Source organism: Balaenoptera acutorostrata, chromosome 7 (assembly GCF_949987535.1).
Source record: "Balaenoptera acutorostrata chromosome 7, mBalAcu1.1, whole genome shotgun sequence".
Classification (NCBI taxonomy): Eukaryota; Metazoa; Chordata; class Mammalia; order Artiodactyla; family Balaenopteridae; genus Balaenoptera; species Balaenoptera acutorostrata.
In genome coordinates this window covers 28,278,806-28,294,238 of record NC_080070.1, presented here as the reverse complement: position 1 = coordinate 28,294,238, position 15,433 = coordinate 28,278,806, and the positions used below count along the sequence as shown (strand labels likewise).

At 37.0% G+C, this 15,433-nt stretch overlaps 1 protein-coding gene across 1 annotated transcript in view; it reads right to left on the bottom strand.

The window, feature by feature from the left end:
• WASL (WASP like actin nucleation promoting factor) overlaps positions 1-15,433 on the bottom strand; it is a 47,690-nt gene that overhangs the window by 16,451 nt on the left and 15,806 nt on the right. Inside the window, exons 2-3 of the mRNA XM_057549779.1 lie at positions 3,854-3,988; positions 857-943 (exon numbers count right to left, since the gene is read on the bottom strand). Of these exons, the coding sequence (XP_057405762.1) occupies positions 857-943; positions 3,854-3,988 (222 nt within the window). The remainder of the gene's footprint in view (positions 1-856; positions 944-3,853; positions 3,989-15,433) is intronic.

Genomic DNA, 15,433 nt, shown 5'->3' with positions numbered 1-15,433 from the left:
AAAAACTGACCAAACGCAGATCAACTCTTAGCTATGTTTTTCAGGTATTATTTAAATTATAACCTTAATTCATGTAAATTATTAAAAGTGTGGAAACACACTGACATTATTATGGCATTTAGTCCACACTTTTATATATGTACATATATTCATATACAATCCAGAAAAATGTGAAAAATAACAAATAAGGAAGAAAATGCTTTTTGAAAAGATGGACATATCATCCATCTAATCCAACCTTTTATTGTAGAAAATTTAGGAAATACAAATATGAAAACAAAAAAAATTAAAGTCACCCATAATCCAGTCACTCAGACAAGTCCTGTGAGTATATGGTATAAAAATCCTTCTAACATTGTCCCTAAGTATAGGCAATCAATTTTTAAAATTCTGTTTTTTCCCCTACTTATTGTATTTTAGTACTCTTCTAGATCATAAACTATTCTTTCACAAAATAATGTGAACAGCAATATAATCTTCAATTTTTAAAAGTTGCCATGGATTAGTGGTTTTACTTTTATAGATAAGAAAACTAAAACTCAAGAGAGGTTAAACTATTTGTCCAAAGTCACACAGAGGTAAAACTATCTGACTAAAGACAGAGAAGATGAAAAAACAAACCTCTTTTCTACATACCCAATTACATTTACAGTACTCTTTGAAACCTTTTTTTTTTTTCCCTTAAAATCTTAGCCATTGCTTCCTACTAAGCCATAATACCTGTGAAGAGGCTTTTAAAAGTAAAATAATTCTTTATATTTTATACAATGTTTACACAAAAAGCTCATAAATACTTTCCATAGACAAATGTAACAGTAATTACATTAAACAGGGCAATAAAGAAAATATGACTTACATCTCCAGCAAAGGTATGAAAATATCCTCTAGGACTATTATATACAAAGTTATTGTATAGCTCTTGTTCCCACAATAGTTTCCCATCCTAGAAAAAAGTAAAAGTTAAAGTAAGAACTACCGATAAGAAAACCTCTAGGAAAAAAAAACCAAAACCACAAATAAAAACAAAGCAGATGGTACTTCCCTGGTGGCACAGTGGTTAACAATCCACCTGCCAATGCAGGGAACGTGGGTTCAGTCCCTGGTCCGGGAAGATCCCATATGCCATGGAACAACTAAGCCCGTGCACCACAACTACTGAGCCTGCGCTCTAGAGCCTGCGAGCCACAACTACTGAGCCCACGCACCACAACTACTGAAGGCCGTGCACTCTAAGGCCCACGTGCTGCAACTACTGAACCTGCATGCTGCAACTACTGAAGCCCGCGTGCCTAGAGCCCGTGCTCAGCAACAAGAGAAGCCAGGGCAATGAGAAGCCCACGCGCCACAACGAAGAGTAGCCCCCACTCGCCACAACTAGAGAAAGCCCGCGCGCAGCAACGAAGACCCAATGCAGCCAATTAAAAAAAAAAAAAAAGCAGATGACATATTAAAGAAACTGTTCATATTAATCCTAGTTTTTACATACACACAGACCACATATATGTATAATACATAAGTAATATATCACATAATTTAGTAACAGTGAATACTGGATGTTTCTTTCATAAAAACTACATATCAAGTGAGTTGAATTCAGTATGCTAAGATATAATCTCATTAGCCAAGCATTTCCAAATACAGTTACTTGGTCAAATACATAACCAAACACTTACTAGATCATCAACGTTAGATAGAAGGGGTAGGATACTTTTATACATGCACTGATTATCAATGCATAGTTCCATCAGCAGCACTTAGACTGTATGCTATCAAATATTACAGAAGGACTTCATTCTTTTCCTCCATTCTGTAGATGCTGGGAGGGTCAAATAAGCCTTCTCTGTACTGCTCATTAACAATCTTTGAATTCCTAAGTTTTGCAGAGTGGTCTCCTAATTAAACACTGGTATAAACAGTATCAATCAGGTGCAGAAGGAGACTGAGGATTAAAGTGCACCAAGGTTAAACTATGGTTAAGGGATCCATGGTGATTGTCGTATTGATAGCTGCAGTACAAGAAATATAATTAACCTTAATACCAAAGGTAGCTAATTGCAAGTATTTAGCAATGGCTATCTATAATTGGAGATGAATGGTTAGAGAAGTATAATCATTGCCTTATTCTGAAATGCAAGGTTCTACATAGACCACAATTTTTTTTTTAAATATTTATTTATTTATTTATTTATTTATTTATTTATTTAGGGCTGCGTTGGGTCTTTGTTGCTGTGCGCGGGCGTTCTCTAGTTGCGGCGAGCGGGGGCTACTCCTCGCTGCGGTGCGCGGGCTTCTCACTGCACTGGCCTCTCCTGTTGTGGAGCACGGGCTCTAGGTGCGTGGGCTTCAGTAGTTGTGGCACTCAGGCTCAGTAGTTGTTAGACCACAATTTTAAAATATTTTAAAATGTTGTACACACATTATGACCATTATAATGGAATCCCTATCTTCTCAGTGGAGTTATACGTACATTTGATTTCTAAACAGTGCTTCTCCTTGGTGGTGAAAAATAAATATATCAAAGGACTTAGGAGTGTCTTTCAAACTATGCATGCGTTCCCCATCCCCCAGAATCACTGCCATAGTAAGTAAGCTACTGTTAGTAACAGGAGTATGCCACATCTCTCAGCTGTCTTGGGGTATGCAGAAGGGGATGTTACAAATTTCTAATGTACAAAGTGCAGTAACTTCAATTTCATTTAATCTCAGGGAAATACTCTGCAACAGATCCAGATGGTTATCCCATTTTACAAATAAGTAAGCCGGAGCCCAGAGAAGTAAAACAGTTTGAATACAATCTATCTAACCATAAGTATTGCCCAGGAGTTCAAACTCAGTTTTATTTTTCTGTAACTACAATCCCATTATACTTATAGCCACATATGAATATTAAGCAAGGAGGCTTACCCACGGAAAAGATTTTGAAAGATAAAGGGAGACTTCATCTCAGCAAAAAAAAATTATTTTTACAGTGACTATCAGAGATGAATTCCTGACAAAGGGCATCCAATCTAAGACAAGGTGGATTTATGTTTAAGAGTGAGGGATACAAAGCTGTGAAAATCAGAACACACCTATGTTGACAAACAACATAAAATGAGTAGCAAATACATTATTATAGATATTGTAGGGGCTTCCCTGGTGGCGCAGTGGTTGAGAATCCGCCTGCCAATGCAGGGGACATGGGTTCGAGTCCCGGTCTGGGAAGATCCCACATGCCGCAGAGCAACTAGGCCCGTGAGCCACAATTACTGAGCCTGCACGTCTGCAGCTTGTGCTCCACAACAAGAGAGGCCACGATAGTGAGAGGCCCGCGCACTGCGATGAAGAGTGGCCCCCGCTCGCAGCAACTAGAGAAAGCCCTCGCACAGAAACAAAGACCCAACAAACACAGCCAAAAATAAATAAATAAATAAATAGATACTGTATAATGCTTCAAACCCAGGCTGAAGTAAGTAAGTACACACCAGGCTAAATATACTTTTCTAGTTCTCTGAAAGAACTATATACACTAGTCTGTAATGGACAGGATGGGATAAAAAGAGTATCATTAGAAAAGGAGAGAATGTGGGAAAAGCCCAAGACCCAAAGGAATAAAAACAGACAAACCAACAAGACCTTTAATGTGCAGACAGATAAAATGGGGAACTATTCATGTTCTGGTTTAGGATGTATTCCCAATTTGGTCACAGTGCCCACGGTTCAATATCTAAAACCAAGCTTCACTCTTCTAGTATTAATTTAAGTAGAATATAAATATTACATACAGGATAAACGAATCTATACTATTATAAATTACAATTGAGGTAGAAAACCCAATCACCTACAGTTTAAGTGGAAGCAAAATAAAACTCACCTTGATATCAAATATTCTTAAAAAATAAGATCTCTGTGGATTGTCCTTAACAAGACAAGCAACACCACTGCACTTCTTTGACCACATACAGTTCCGATCTGCTGCATATAACTGCACCACTGCTGAAGACATAGTCTGCAAAATATAAAATTTATAGCCATTAGGTTCAAAATAACACTAGGATAACCATAGCTTCTGCTAACACCTTGACTGCAATCTCGTGAGAGACACTGAACCAGGACCCCCTGCCAACCTGTTCCTAAATTCTGGACCTGAAGAAATAAACATTTATTGTTATTTTAAACTACTTTTTGAAGTAATTTCTTATGTAGTAATAACTAATATAATAACTATACTAAAAATAATTATTGAAAGCTAACATTCATTGAGGCTTAAAATGTGTAAGGGATGTGCTAATAAGCACTTTTAAATATTGGGCTGGCCAAAAAGTGCCTTCGGTTTTTAAGTAAAAATAAAAGACACATTTTTCAATTTCACCAAGAACTTTATTGAACAACATATTCACCCTTTTATTCCATCTTCCCAAAACTTATCATCTTTTTGAGCAGAGAACTGTTCCAGGTGCCTTTTACAGTCTTCCAGAAAAGTGAAATTTTTTCCATTAAAAGAATTTTGTAAAGACCAAAATAAATGGAAATCTGAAGATGCAATGTCTGGTGAATATGGTGGATGAATCAGAACTTCCCAGCCAAGCTGTAACAGTTTTTGCCTGGTCATCAAAGAAACATGCGGTCTTGTGTTATGCTGATGAAAGATTATGCATTTTCTGTTGACTAATTCTGGACGCTTTTCGTCTAGTGCTGCTTTCAGTTGGTCTAACTGGGAGCAGTACTTGTTGGAATTAATTGTTTGGTTTTCCGGAAGGAGCTCATGATAGAGGACTCCCTTCCAATCCCACCATATACACATCACCTTCTTCGGATGAAGACTGGCCTTTGGTGTGGCTGGTGGTGGTTCATTTCGCTTGCCCCACGATCTCTTCCGTTCCATGTTATTGTACAGTATCCACTTTTCAACACCCATCACAATTTGTTTTAAAAACGGAATGTTTTCATTACGTTTAAATAGAGAATCACATGTGGAAGTATGGTCAAGAAGGTTTTTTTCCGCTTAACTTACGTGGAACCCAAACATCAAAGCGATGAACATAAACCAAGCTGGTGCAAATGATTTTCAATGCTTGATTTGGATATTTTGAGTATGTCGGCTATCTCCCGCGTGGTATAACATTGATTGTTCGCAATTAATGTCTCGATTTGATCGCTATCAACTTCAACTGGTCTACCTGACCATGGAGCATCATCCTGTGTGAAATCTAGAGCACGAAACTTTGCAAACCACTTTTGACACGTTCGATCAGTCACAGCACCTTCTCCATACGCTGCACAAATTTTTTTTGCGTTTCGGTTGCGTTTTTACCGTTCTTGAAATAATAAAGCATAATATGCTGAAAATGTTGCTTTTTTCCTTCCATCTTCAACATTAAAATGGCTACACAAAAATTCACCGATTTTGATAAGTCTTTTTTTAAATGCACACTGATATGACAGCTGTCACATACAATCTAACAAAATTGTTTGCAATGAAGTTAAAGACAACTAAGTGCTACTAGAGCCATCTTACGGAAAAAACCAAACGAACCTTTTGGCCAACCCAATATAACTCAATTGTTATTACTATTATAACCTCACTTTATGCTTGAGAAACCCAAGGTTAAAGAGGATAAATAATTTGCCCAATATCACACAGCTGAGTGGCAGAGTTGAAATTCTAATCCACGCAATTTGTGACTTTAGATCCTGTATTCTTACTCCCTGTACTATATACTGTTTTCCAATAAAATGAACATTTGATCAACAAAGTAGTAGTATCAGTAAAGTCTGACTTCCATAAAGCAGTTAACCCCTTAAGTAAAGGTACTAAGTCAAACCTGAAAGCAAGATTTATGTTTACTAATTACAGTGCTGGACACTTTTAACATATTATCATATTGGAAGATAAATTCTAACATCTCCTTTTTAAAAAATAATTAATTAATTAATTAATTAATTAATTTTTGGCTGTGCTGCGTCTTCGTTGCTGCACACAGGCTTTCTCTAGTTGCAGTGAGCGGGGGCTACTCTTCGTTGTGGTGCGCTGGCTTCTCATTGCGGTGGCTTCTCTTGCTGCGGAGCACAGGCTCTGGGCGCGCGGGCTTCAGTAGTTGTGGCTCGTGGGCTCTAGAGCGCGGGCTCAGTAGTTGTGTCTCGTGGGCTCTAGAGCGCAGGCTCAGTAGTTGTGGCGCACGGGCTTAGCTGCTCCATGGCCTGTGGGATCTTCCCGGACCAGGGCTCGAACCCGTGTCCCCTGCATTGGCAGGTGGATTCTTAACCACTGCGCCACCAGGGAAGCCCAAACATCTCCTTTTTTAAAGATGATAAAACTGAGGGGAAAAAAAGATTTAAAGTGAACTGCACCTGGCCATACAGCTTGAAAGCTATACTGAAGATATGGAAAGTGATTTGAGTGATGACTGTCCCAATTTTCCCAAGGATATACCTAACTAGTACTCTTTTAGATGCACAGTAAAGAAGCTAATTCATTACATACAACGGACACCTTAGAACGTGCATTAGGGTTTTGCAGTACACCACATTGCCACCTCCCTCATGACTATATCACGAACCAGTGGAAACTTTCATTTAACTCTAATTTAAGTTTCCCGTATATTATAATCTAGAATGTTAACTATTCAATCCCAGTTTCTGTAAGAGTAATACACCCATTACTGGTACAGCACTTACAAATCTTCTAAAAATGATAATTTTTTCTGATTCAGCAATCTCACTCCTAAATTAGAAATCAAGGAAATAATTTAAAATAAAACCAAAAATTGTATTTTTAATATAAAAACCAAAATAGTTATATGAATATATATTAATTATGGTTTTTTAAATAACCAGAAATAGGAGACAAGTAATTTGGTACATCAGTTCAATGAATACTGGGCACTGTAATAAAAAACAGACTACATTAAGATTTGGAGATGACACTGCTTTGGGTTATTTAACTATGCCTGGGGAATGCCCTCCTTTGACAAGAGAATTCCAAAGACCTATTCCACATGCGAGTCTTTTCTAATAATAATAAAGTCAGAAATGTAAGATCAGTGTACTGCTGGAGATCAGAATTTCAGAAGAACTTTCTTTCCCAGATAACAGTGATCGATGCTGTTTTTTAACTTTTGCAGACCAAACTCATCTTTGAATTTCATAGACGGTCATGAACAGGACACAAAGCAGCAGGAAAAGTTCCACAAGAGCCATTTTAAAAATTATGAAGATAGCTTAGAAACTAGGACATTGGGTTTTAAAAAAGTCGATTGAAGAATGTGGGTGTGCCTCTGGCCTGCTCAGAACATACCAGTGTGCTGCAAGTGCACAGTCTCAGCATGATACCGCCACAGGCTCCCTGACCCTAAACCCCTAGCACTGAAACCACCAGAAAAATGGATTTTGCATACATTATACAAAGATGTTAAAGACCAAGCTGAAACATTAAAAAAATCAGATGAGAAAATTTGTTTTCCAAGGAAAATTCATATAAATTACAGCCTTTTTTAGTATGGTGCTGTCAAACTGCAGTCATTTCTAAAAAAAGCAATTAGTAAACTAGATACCAAGAAAAAGTTTTAAGAATCTTACTTTACTTTTTAACTAGAAAATAAGAAGTTACAGCTTGCAAAAGAAAAAAATGTGCTATTAAATAGAGTCTGAAATTCCATTATGGAAATCCCCTTGCCAAAAGAACCAAATATTAACAATGTAAAACTGTCTGGATGTATATGTGAACTTAATAACAACAACAACAAAACCCCCCAAAATCCATTTAAACATTTACGTAAATTTAACACAAAATCTAAAACATCTGCTTTTAAGAAATAAAGACCCTGGAAACAATGTTATAATTTTCCACAAAAACGTGTTTGGCATTATAAACAATTCATAAACTTTTAATAATAAAGAACTCAACTAACCGGCAATTTTCAGTAATGGGATTTTCAAAATTTTGCTACAATGTTATTGTCAGTCTAAGTGTGCCTATTTCATTCCTTCTTATCTTAACCTGTCAAAGTCTGAAAATTATATACTATAACACCTTATAAAAGCCTTTTCTGACTAATTCAGAATAATTATAGTAAATGCAAGAACAGCATAACATTTAATATACAAATGCCAGAAATAATAACAACAGTGACTATCCCTAAAACTCTAGATTGACAGTGGCTTAATTAAGTTTTTAAAAACATTCCTTCCATTCCTTTAAAGTAATTATAGCTAATCAACTCTATTACTTTTTGTCTTTCATAATCAAGAAGGTATTCTTGAAAAACAACCTAAGGACAAGTGCTTAGGAAAGGAAATCTATTTCTCATTAGCTCAATAATGTTAGGGTTAAAATTTGTTCATTAAAAGGGGAAAAATGTACTCTATCAACTTTTGTAGAAACAGAACCTGCCCTATCTCACACATTCCTGATATTTCAGTACTGAGTTACTGCAATAAAAAGCACATCCCTCCTCAGAACTTTCATTGTCAAGGGCAGAAACAAAATGGAGGATGAATTCTGGGATGTGAATCCCTCCCACTGTCCTTCAGCAGGGCATGTCCACCTCTCTGGGGCTGACTGCACCAGTCAAGAAGTATTTGGCTGATTCTCTAGGTTGAAATGACTGCTTTTTCTTCGTGTTTCTAGAGTACCTTTTTGTGTTTCTTGTATAAAATCTTGTCACGTGACAGATCTTATTCTAAAATAGAATAATTTTCTGTATTGATTTACTATCCGTTAAGTAGACTGTAATTCCCTTAAGCACCTAAAATAGTTTTGTAAGCCTATATTTCTACGTCACCTATACCTTGCCCCAAGTAAGCAGACACGTGTTAAATTAAATTAAAAATTGCATACTATGATTTTGATAATGATACTATGATAATGAAAAAGAAATTGACCTTTATTTTAGGATACACACTCTGAAGTATATGGGGCATCATATCAGCAACTTATTCTCAAGTGATTCAGAAAATAATAATATGAACGTATATACACATAGAGAGTAAAATGTTATAAATGGTAAAATGGTAACCCATGGTAAAATGTTATAAATGTTTGACAAATATGTTCGAAGGATATACAGGAATTCTTTGTACTGTATTTGCAACTTTTCTGTAAGTTATGAAATTATTTTGAAATAGAAAAAATTTTAAAGCACAAATGATTCAAAACAATGCAAGACTCTTAACCCCCTTCCACAGTCATGACAGGCTTGCGAAGGTGGCTCTCTTCTCAGAGCCAATGCTACCTCTACACACGTTAGCCACTGCCACTCTGACCCAAAACTAAGAAAACTGCCACTTCTTCCAAGTCTCTCTATACTAATACTAACTTTGTTAAAAGGAGTTTCATCTTGAATAAGACTCAAATCATATTATCAGAACAACCACACTATGTAACAGGTCAGAATAAGAATTTTAGGTCAAGAAAATAGCTATTTATTATAGAATCAGCTAATGACAGGGAAAAAACTGAAAAACACCAGGAGTTATAGATCCCTGCTTGACAACCAACTGTCTACAACAAGCACTATGACTTAATACTGAATAACTGTCTAAAATGATTATTGTTTTAATAATCAAAAAATATACAATGGTGTTAAAGAAAAAAATTTTAATATATTTTCAATGAATATTAAAAATAAACTGAGTGTGGAAAAGGAAATCATATGATTGAATAAATAAAAGTCTTTTCTGCAATCACAATGGCCTACATTAATAGTCAAAACATTTCAGCTTTTTTTACGTGCATGTGTGGCCCCAAGTTCCTAAAAACGAATCTGGGAAAATCCATCCTAAGTTTTCTTAATACATAAAAACTAAGCTTTAAATATGTTCCTAGATACTCTGATGACACATTCACATGAAATGTCCCATTATTATCCTGAACATGAAATTTTAATATGAAACATAAATGAAATTTTAAAAGTAAAGAAAGATAAGGTGTTTGGTTATTCCTCAATTAAAAAAAAATTTAACTACAAAAAATTTGAATTCTTATAATTACTTAATTATACAGTGATCTCAAAGAGCAATTTCCTAAATAATTAAATTATAACACCACCTCAGTTACATGGCAACCTAAAAACCCAATACAGAAACCACCCATTTAAAACACAGAAACAAGATTCATTAAGTGGTGAGTACCAGTAAAAATTATCCAGAAAAAGAAAACAAATAATTCACTTTGGAAAGAAGAGATTTTTATTACCTGGTAATTTCCACAATGAGAAATAACCAGAAAAAGAAAGAAAAAAACAAACAATAGAAAAGGTAGAGATTGAAAAAGAATACATCAAAGACAGAAGGCTCCACAAGGAGTAGTAATTTTAAAAAAGCAAAGCTGGAGGACTGGACGAGGAGGAGCACAAAAGCAGTAAGTAAAAAGCAGAATCCCAACAGTGAGGAAAAATGGAGCCATATAAAAGCAGCTACTGCCTTAGGACCAAGAACAAGTAGTCTCTCAGGTCTTATTAGCTATTTAAGAAAACTGGTGCTGGATGTATTCATTCATCAAATGTTTACTGAGCACCTACTATGAACACAGGACTGATCAATGGGGGTGGGGAGGAAGAAAAGTGGGGTCAAACACAAAAATGAATTAGACAGACACGGTCCTCGTGAAACATGAGTTCTAATGGGCAGACAGACATTAATAACTATTACAAATGCTATAAAGGAAAAATCCAGTATGCAAGGAGTGTGTACAGCCTACCGAGCATGGAAAGGCTTCCCTAAAGTGACACTATACCTGAAGGATGAAAAGGGATGAGTCAGGTGAGCAAAGAGTTGGGGGGAAGTGGAGAGGAAACAGCATTCTAGGTAGACACATCAACAAAGACCCTACCATGGGAAAGTGCTAGGGGAGTTTTAGAAGCTGTTTGGGGTGGGAGATAAGATAAGAAAAGAGTGGTATGGAATGAAGTTGCAGCCAATATTAAAGCAACATCAAACAGTTCAACTCCGGTTGAGAGAGATAAACAGAGATGTACAGTTTGGAGATGTGGTACAGCGGGTTAATCGTTCCTGTATTGGCCCTTGATTCCTCTCAGAATCCAAGTTCTTTCATAAACTCTCCTCCCCCACTGACCCTGGGTATGTCTATATGACTTGCTTTAACCAATAAGATTTCAGCAAAGTAGAGCTTGAAAAGTACTTGCACATTGTGGCTTGCGTTCTTAGAACTGCTGCCCTAACACCTGGGGTAAAAGACCGCATGGAGAACATGGGCCCAATCACGTTACCTGCCCTTGCTGAGCCCAGTTCCCATCAGACCTGCCAGGTGAACGCCACTGCATGAGTGAGCCCAGATGACAGGAGGAGACTAAACACCCAGCCAGTCCACACAATCGTGAAAAATAAATTGATATTGCTTTAAATCACAAAAATTTTAGACGCTTTGTTTGTGGCAATACATAACAGATGTTGGGGATTGTTTTAAGGTACTAAAAAGCACAGTAACCTATAATAGGTAACTGTAGCTCCTTCCTCCATTCCATTTATACTGGACCTGTGTTTAAAATTACCAGTAAAGTTATCAAAAAGTATTATCTACAAATCATAAAAATTCTAGAGCTCACTCTCATTACCAGTACACTCCCTTTTTTGAAACCATTTAAAAAATCACTTTATAAATGAAAGCCTTACTAAAAGATATACGCTGTGCAACAGACGAAGCTCACTCACTAAACTACTCACAGCCACACATCATCTCATACGGTGCCCGTGATTGAAATGCATACGTCTAGAACACTGTAAATTATACCGCACAGATCTTCAGCATTACCTGCAAATGCTGGTATTTACAGACGCTAAAACTACAAATGGCAAGGCTTACTGTATTCTTAATTTTCTACTTCAAGGATAATCATATACAGATTAAGGCTCTGAGAGGGATACTGATCTCATTACAGACTGGGTCATGTTTGCAAGCAGGTGAGGACACTGCTAAAAGTGTGAGCACACAGGTACGGCTTGCTCTCTTCTGCTTCTCCCTTCCCTGCAGCTTAAGTGGACCTGCTTAAAAGGAGTTTTTCTTCTCTTCTGTCGCCTCTTCCCTTTGTCTGCTTCTCTCTTGCAAGGTCAGTTGGTTTATGGTAAAACCTGAAGTTTAGGGTTGGGTTTTCAGGGAATGAAGGTGGGAAGGGGTCCCCTAGAATGCTCACCTCAGCTAACCAAAGTTTAACGTTACCAGCTGAGACCCAAGCTCTCTGATGACAAACAATCCCCTCATTTTATAGATGAGGTCACTTTATTTGCCAAAGGTCATATATTGGTCAGCTCTGGATGCATTTTCCAATTAGCTGCTCATTTTCTATTCACTGTACACCACACTCATTGATTCATCTAGTTCCTATATTGTCATATTTTTGCCCTATCCCATCTAAATGATTCTCTAAGAAAAATATACCCTTAATATAATTTTACTTCTCTACTGATCCCATTTGGTTTAAGAGTCTTACCTTATTTTGGGGGAGGGAAGGGAGAGGCTGGCGGTGGTGAAGGTGGTGGGAAATAGAAGACTGCTAGTGCCTGAGAGAAAAGGATCTTTGTGGAAAGAAAAACTTCAGATATACATTCTATGCCCTGAGGACATAGGTAGATTTACCATGAAGTCAGTTAAGTTTACGTTATAGGTAGATTCACCGTGAAGTCAATTAAGTTTAAGTTTCAGGTCCTTTACTTGGAAAAGTCCCTTATAAGGCTTGGCTTATTCTCCTTTGAGGACACATGAAGTAGCAGCAACCCCACTCTCATTCCCAGGGGATCCTCTCCAGCTATCCCTGGGGATCACGTGATCTTGGTATTTCCACCAAGGATGCCTTATCCCAACATTTGCCCAGCCCCGGAAATAACCTGTCCCTCTTGGACCACATGATCCACGCAGACCCAACCTTTAACCCTAAGCAGAAGGATCTGAGTAAGTGCTGTCCAGCTCCCTGCTGGGGGTGGAATACTATGACCAAACTTCATGGACATTTCTGGGGGAGGGGGCAGCGGTCCAGCCAACCGAGATCAAAGAGGTGGAGTTCTCCCAGGGCACGAAGCACCCTCTAAGCAAAGTGAAGGACATTAGAGATGTGCCAATACCTGTAACCGCTTTCAAAAAATTTCTTTCAGCTTTACAACGATCAGTAAATAATGAGAAACAATAAATTTTGATCAAACGTACTAAGCAGGAATCTTTTTCTGCAAAGTGCCAGGACAGTTAATATTTTAGGCTTTGCGGGCCATTTGGTCTCTTTCCACTCTACACTGTAGTGTGCAAACCCAGCCACAGATAATTTGGAGATGCTTGTATTCCAATAAAATTTTACTTACAAACTCAAGCAGGCTGGATTTGATACAGAGGCCATAGTTTGCCAAGCCTTGCACAAGAGGAAAGATTCTCTCTATAGAAAATATAAGATTGTTGTCATGTAAAGAGGCGATTGATAAATATGTGGCCAAAAACAGTAGATAAAAATTATTAAGGAGGTGTATCAGTCAGTAGTAGCAGAAATAAGTTATAATAGTAAGAAGCTATTTTTCTGAATTTTGTAATGTTTATGGTATTTTTTATTTGTTGTGATCCTTTCTCATACTAAATAACCATTCATTTTTGTATTTAGTTTTTGGATTCTTTTTCTTAAAGACAGCCTCTCCAAATTGAATAAGCTTCAGACCACAAAACCTGGATCAGCCTTACCTGGAGTGAGAAAATGATGCATCAATTAGAGCAAAAAAATTCTGAATCTAAAGAAAATGAACTGTCTAAGCCAATATATTCCTTTTGACAAACCAAATTTAACATAGTTATTTTTTAACATACAATGACCTTACCCACTAAGAAAACGGGCTGAGCAACTTCATAAAAACCACTGAATAAAACAGGCTGGAAAGGCCAATGTGTTTGGGGGGGGGGCAGGAGGGCGGGATGCTTTTATAGTCAAATCCTTCATATAACATTCTTAATAGATGATTAAACAGCATTTGCTTGAACGCCTGCTGTAATGAGGAGCTTACAACTTGAGGGAAAAAACTATCTCATCATTGAGCAGCTCAGTTAGAAAATTATTAATACGTAACCTAAACCTGTTTTCCTAGCAGTTACCACTCATAGGTATTTTAATCTTTAATTATCCATTTAAACACCTGTTGAGCGTTTGCTATGTGATAGGCACAGCGCTAGGTACTGTAGCTACAGCAATATAAAAGTGGAGGTGTGTACTGTCCTCACTAATTACAGCGTACTGACTCCTGTGTAGCGGCAAGAACATTCACTTCCCTAGAGATGTGTCCCCACAACCCTATTTCTCAGGTCATCTCCTTTCCAGCTAAAATTTATTTTGATCATTCATCATCTGACCTGATTTATGGATTCCTTATCAGTCTGGTAAAATGAAGTAGATGATATTTAGATGTGGTCTCATCAATGCAGGATATTAGCTAAATGATGGGGGTAATAATTTATTCCCAATCACAAAAAGGAATGCATGTACAGCCTCATTTTCATCTATCACACTGCATACTGGAGACACACGGGTTTGTCTTTATCTAACTCATTATCCTTTCTCATATCCTGATCTTCCATTTCAATTCCATGCTCCCAAAGGCAAAACACCCTGTATCTCACCCTCCTTTTACCTGGCTAACTCTATTCATCTTTCAAATCTCAGTTCAGAGGTCATCTATGGGATGCCTTAAGTGTTAACACTTAACCTACTATTATAGCCTACTACTTATGAGGATACGCAACGTGAGCTTGCCTAACAAAATACTTTGGTCAGCTTCAGCCATCAAAAATTAGAGGGAGAAAGCAGTGCCTCTTTTCACTAGGCCTTAACAAAGAAGACTCTTCAAAAATGTCAATGGACTGGTTAGGTAATTAGGTCCTTTCAAACTACACAAATTGAGTGGGTTAAATATTTTTTAGTGGACTGGAAATACTAAAGAATAAAATGAAATACAGAATTAAAAAGTCAACAAGAAGCAAACATGCTGAGAAACTTAAAGTTCATTTGGAAAAAAAAAAAAAAAAGCCTGGAACAGGAAAAATTACAATCTCTGATGTAGCTAGTACAGGGGTTTCCCCATTAGTACTCACAGATACTAAGAACAACTCTCCTAGAAGGAAGCCTAATGGAATGTTTCCTTGACAGCAGAGTTGCCATAAATCCTCTGCAGTCTAGCCCATGTACTCAAAAAATATAGGCAAGCATTACTCAAACAATCTTGCTTATGTGGAACAGTAATAAATTTATAAAACACTGAGAAAAGTTTTTAGTAATTAAGAGTGATGAGATATATTACATAATCAAAGATAATATAACATACAGTGTAAAAGAAGAGCTATAACTGATTGGCAATAACCCTAAAAAGTATTACCATGGTCAAGATGAATAAATTCATAAGATGATTAGATAATTTGCATCCTACAGTAACAACAGACTTTGGGGCAAGGAAATACAACACAGTAAAATATATGGTA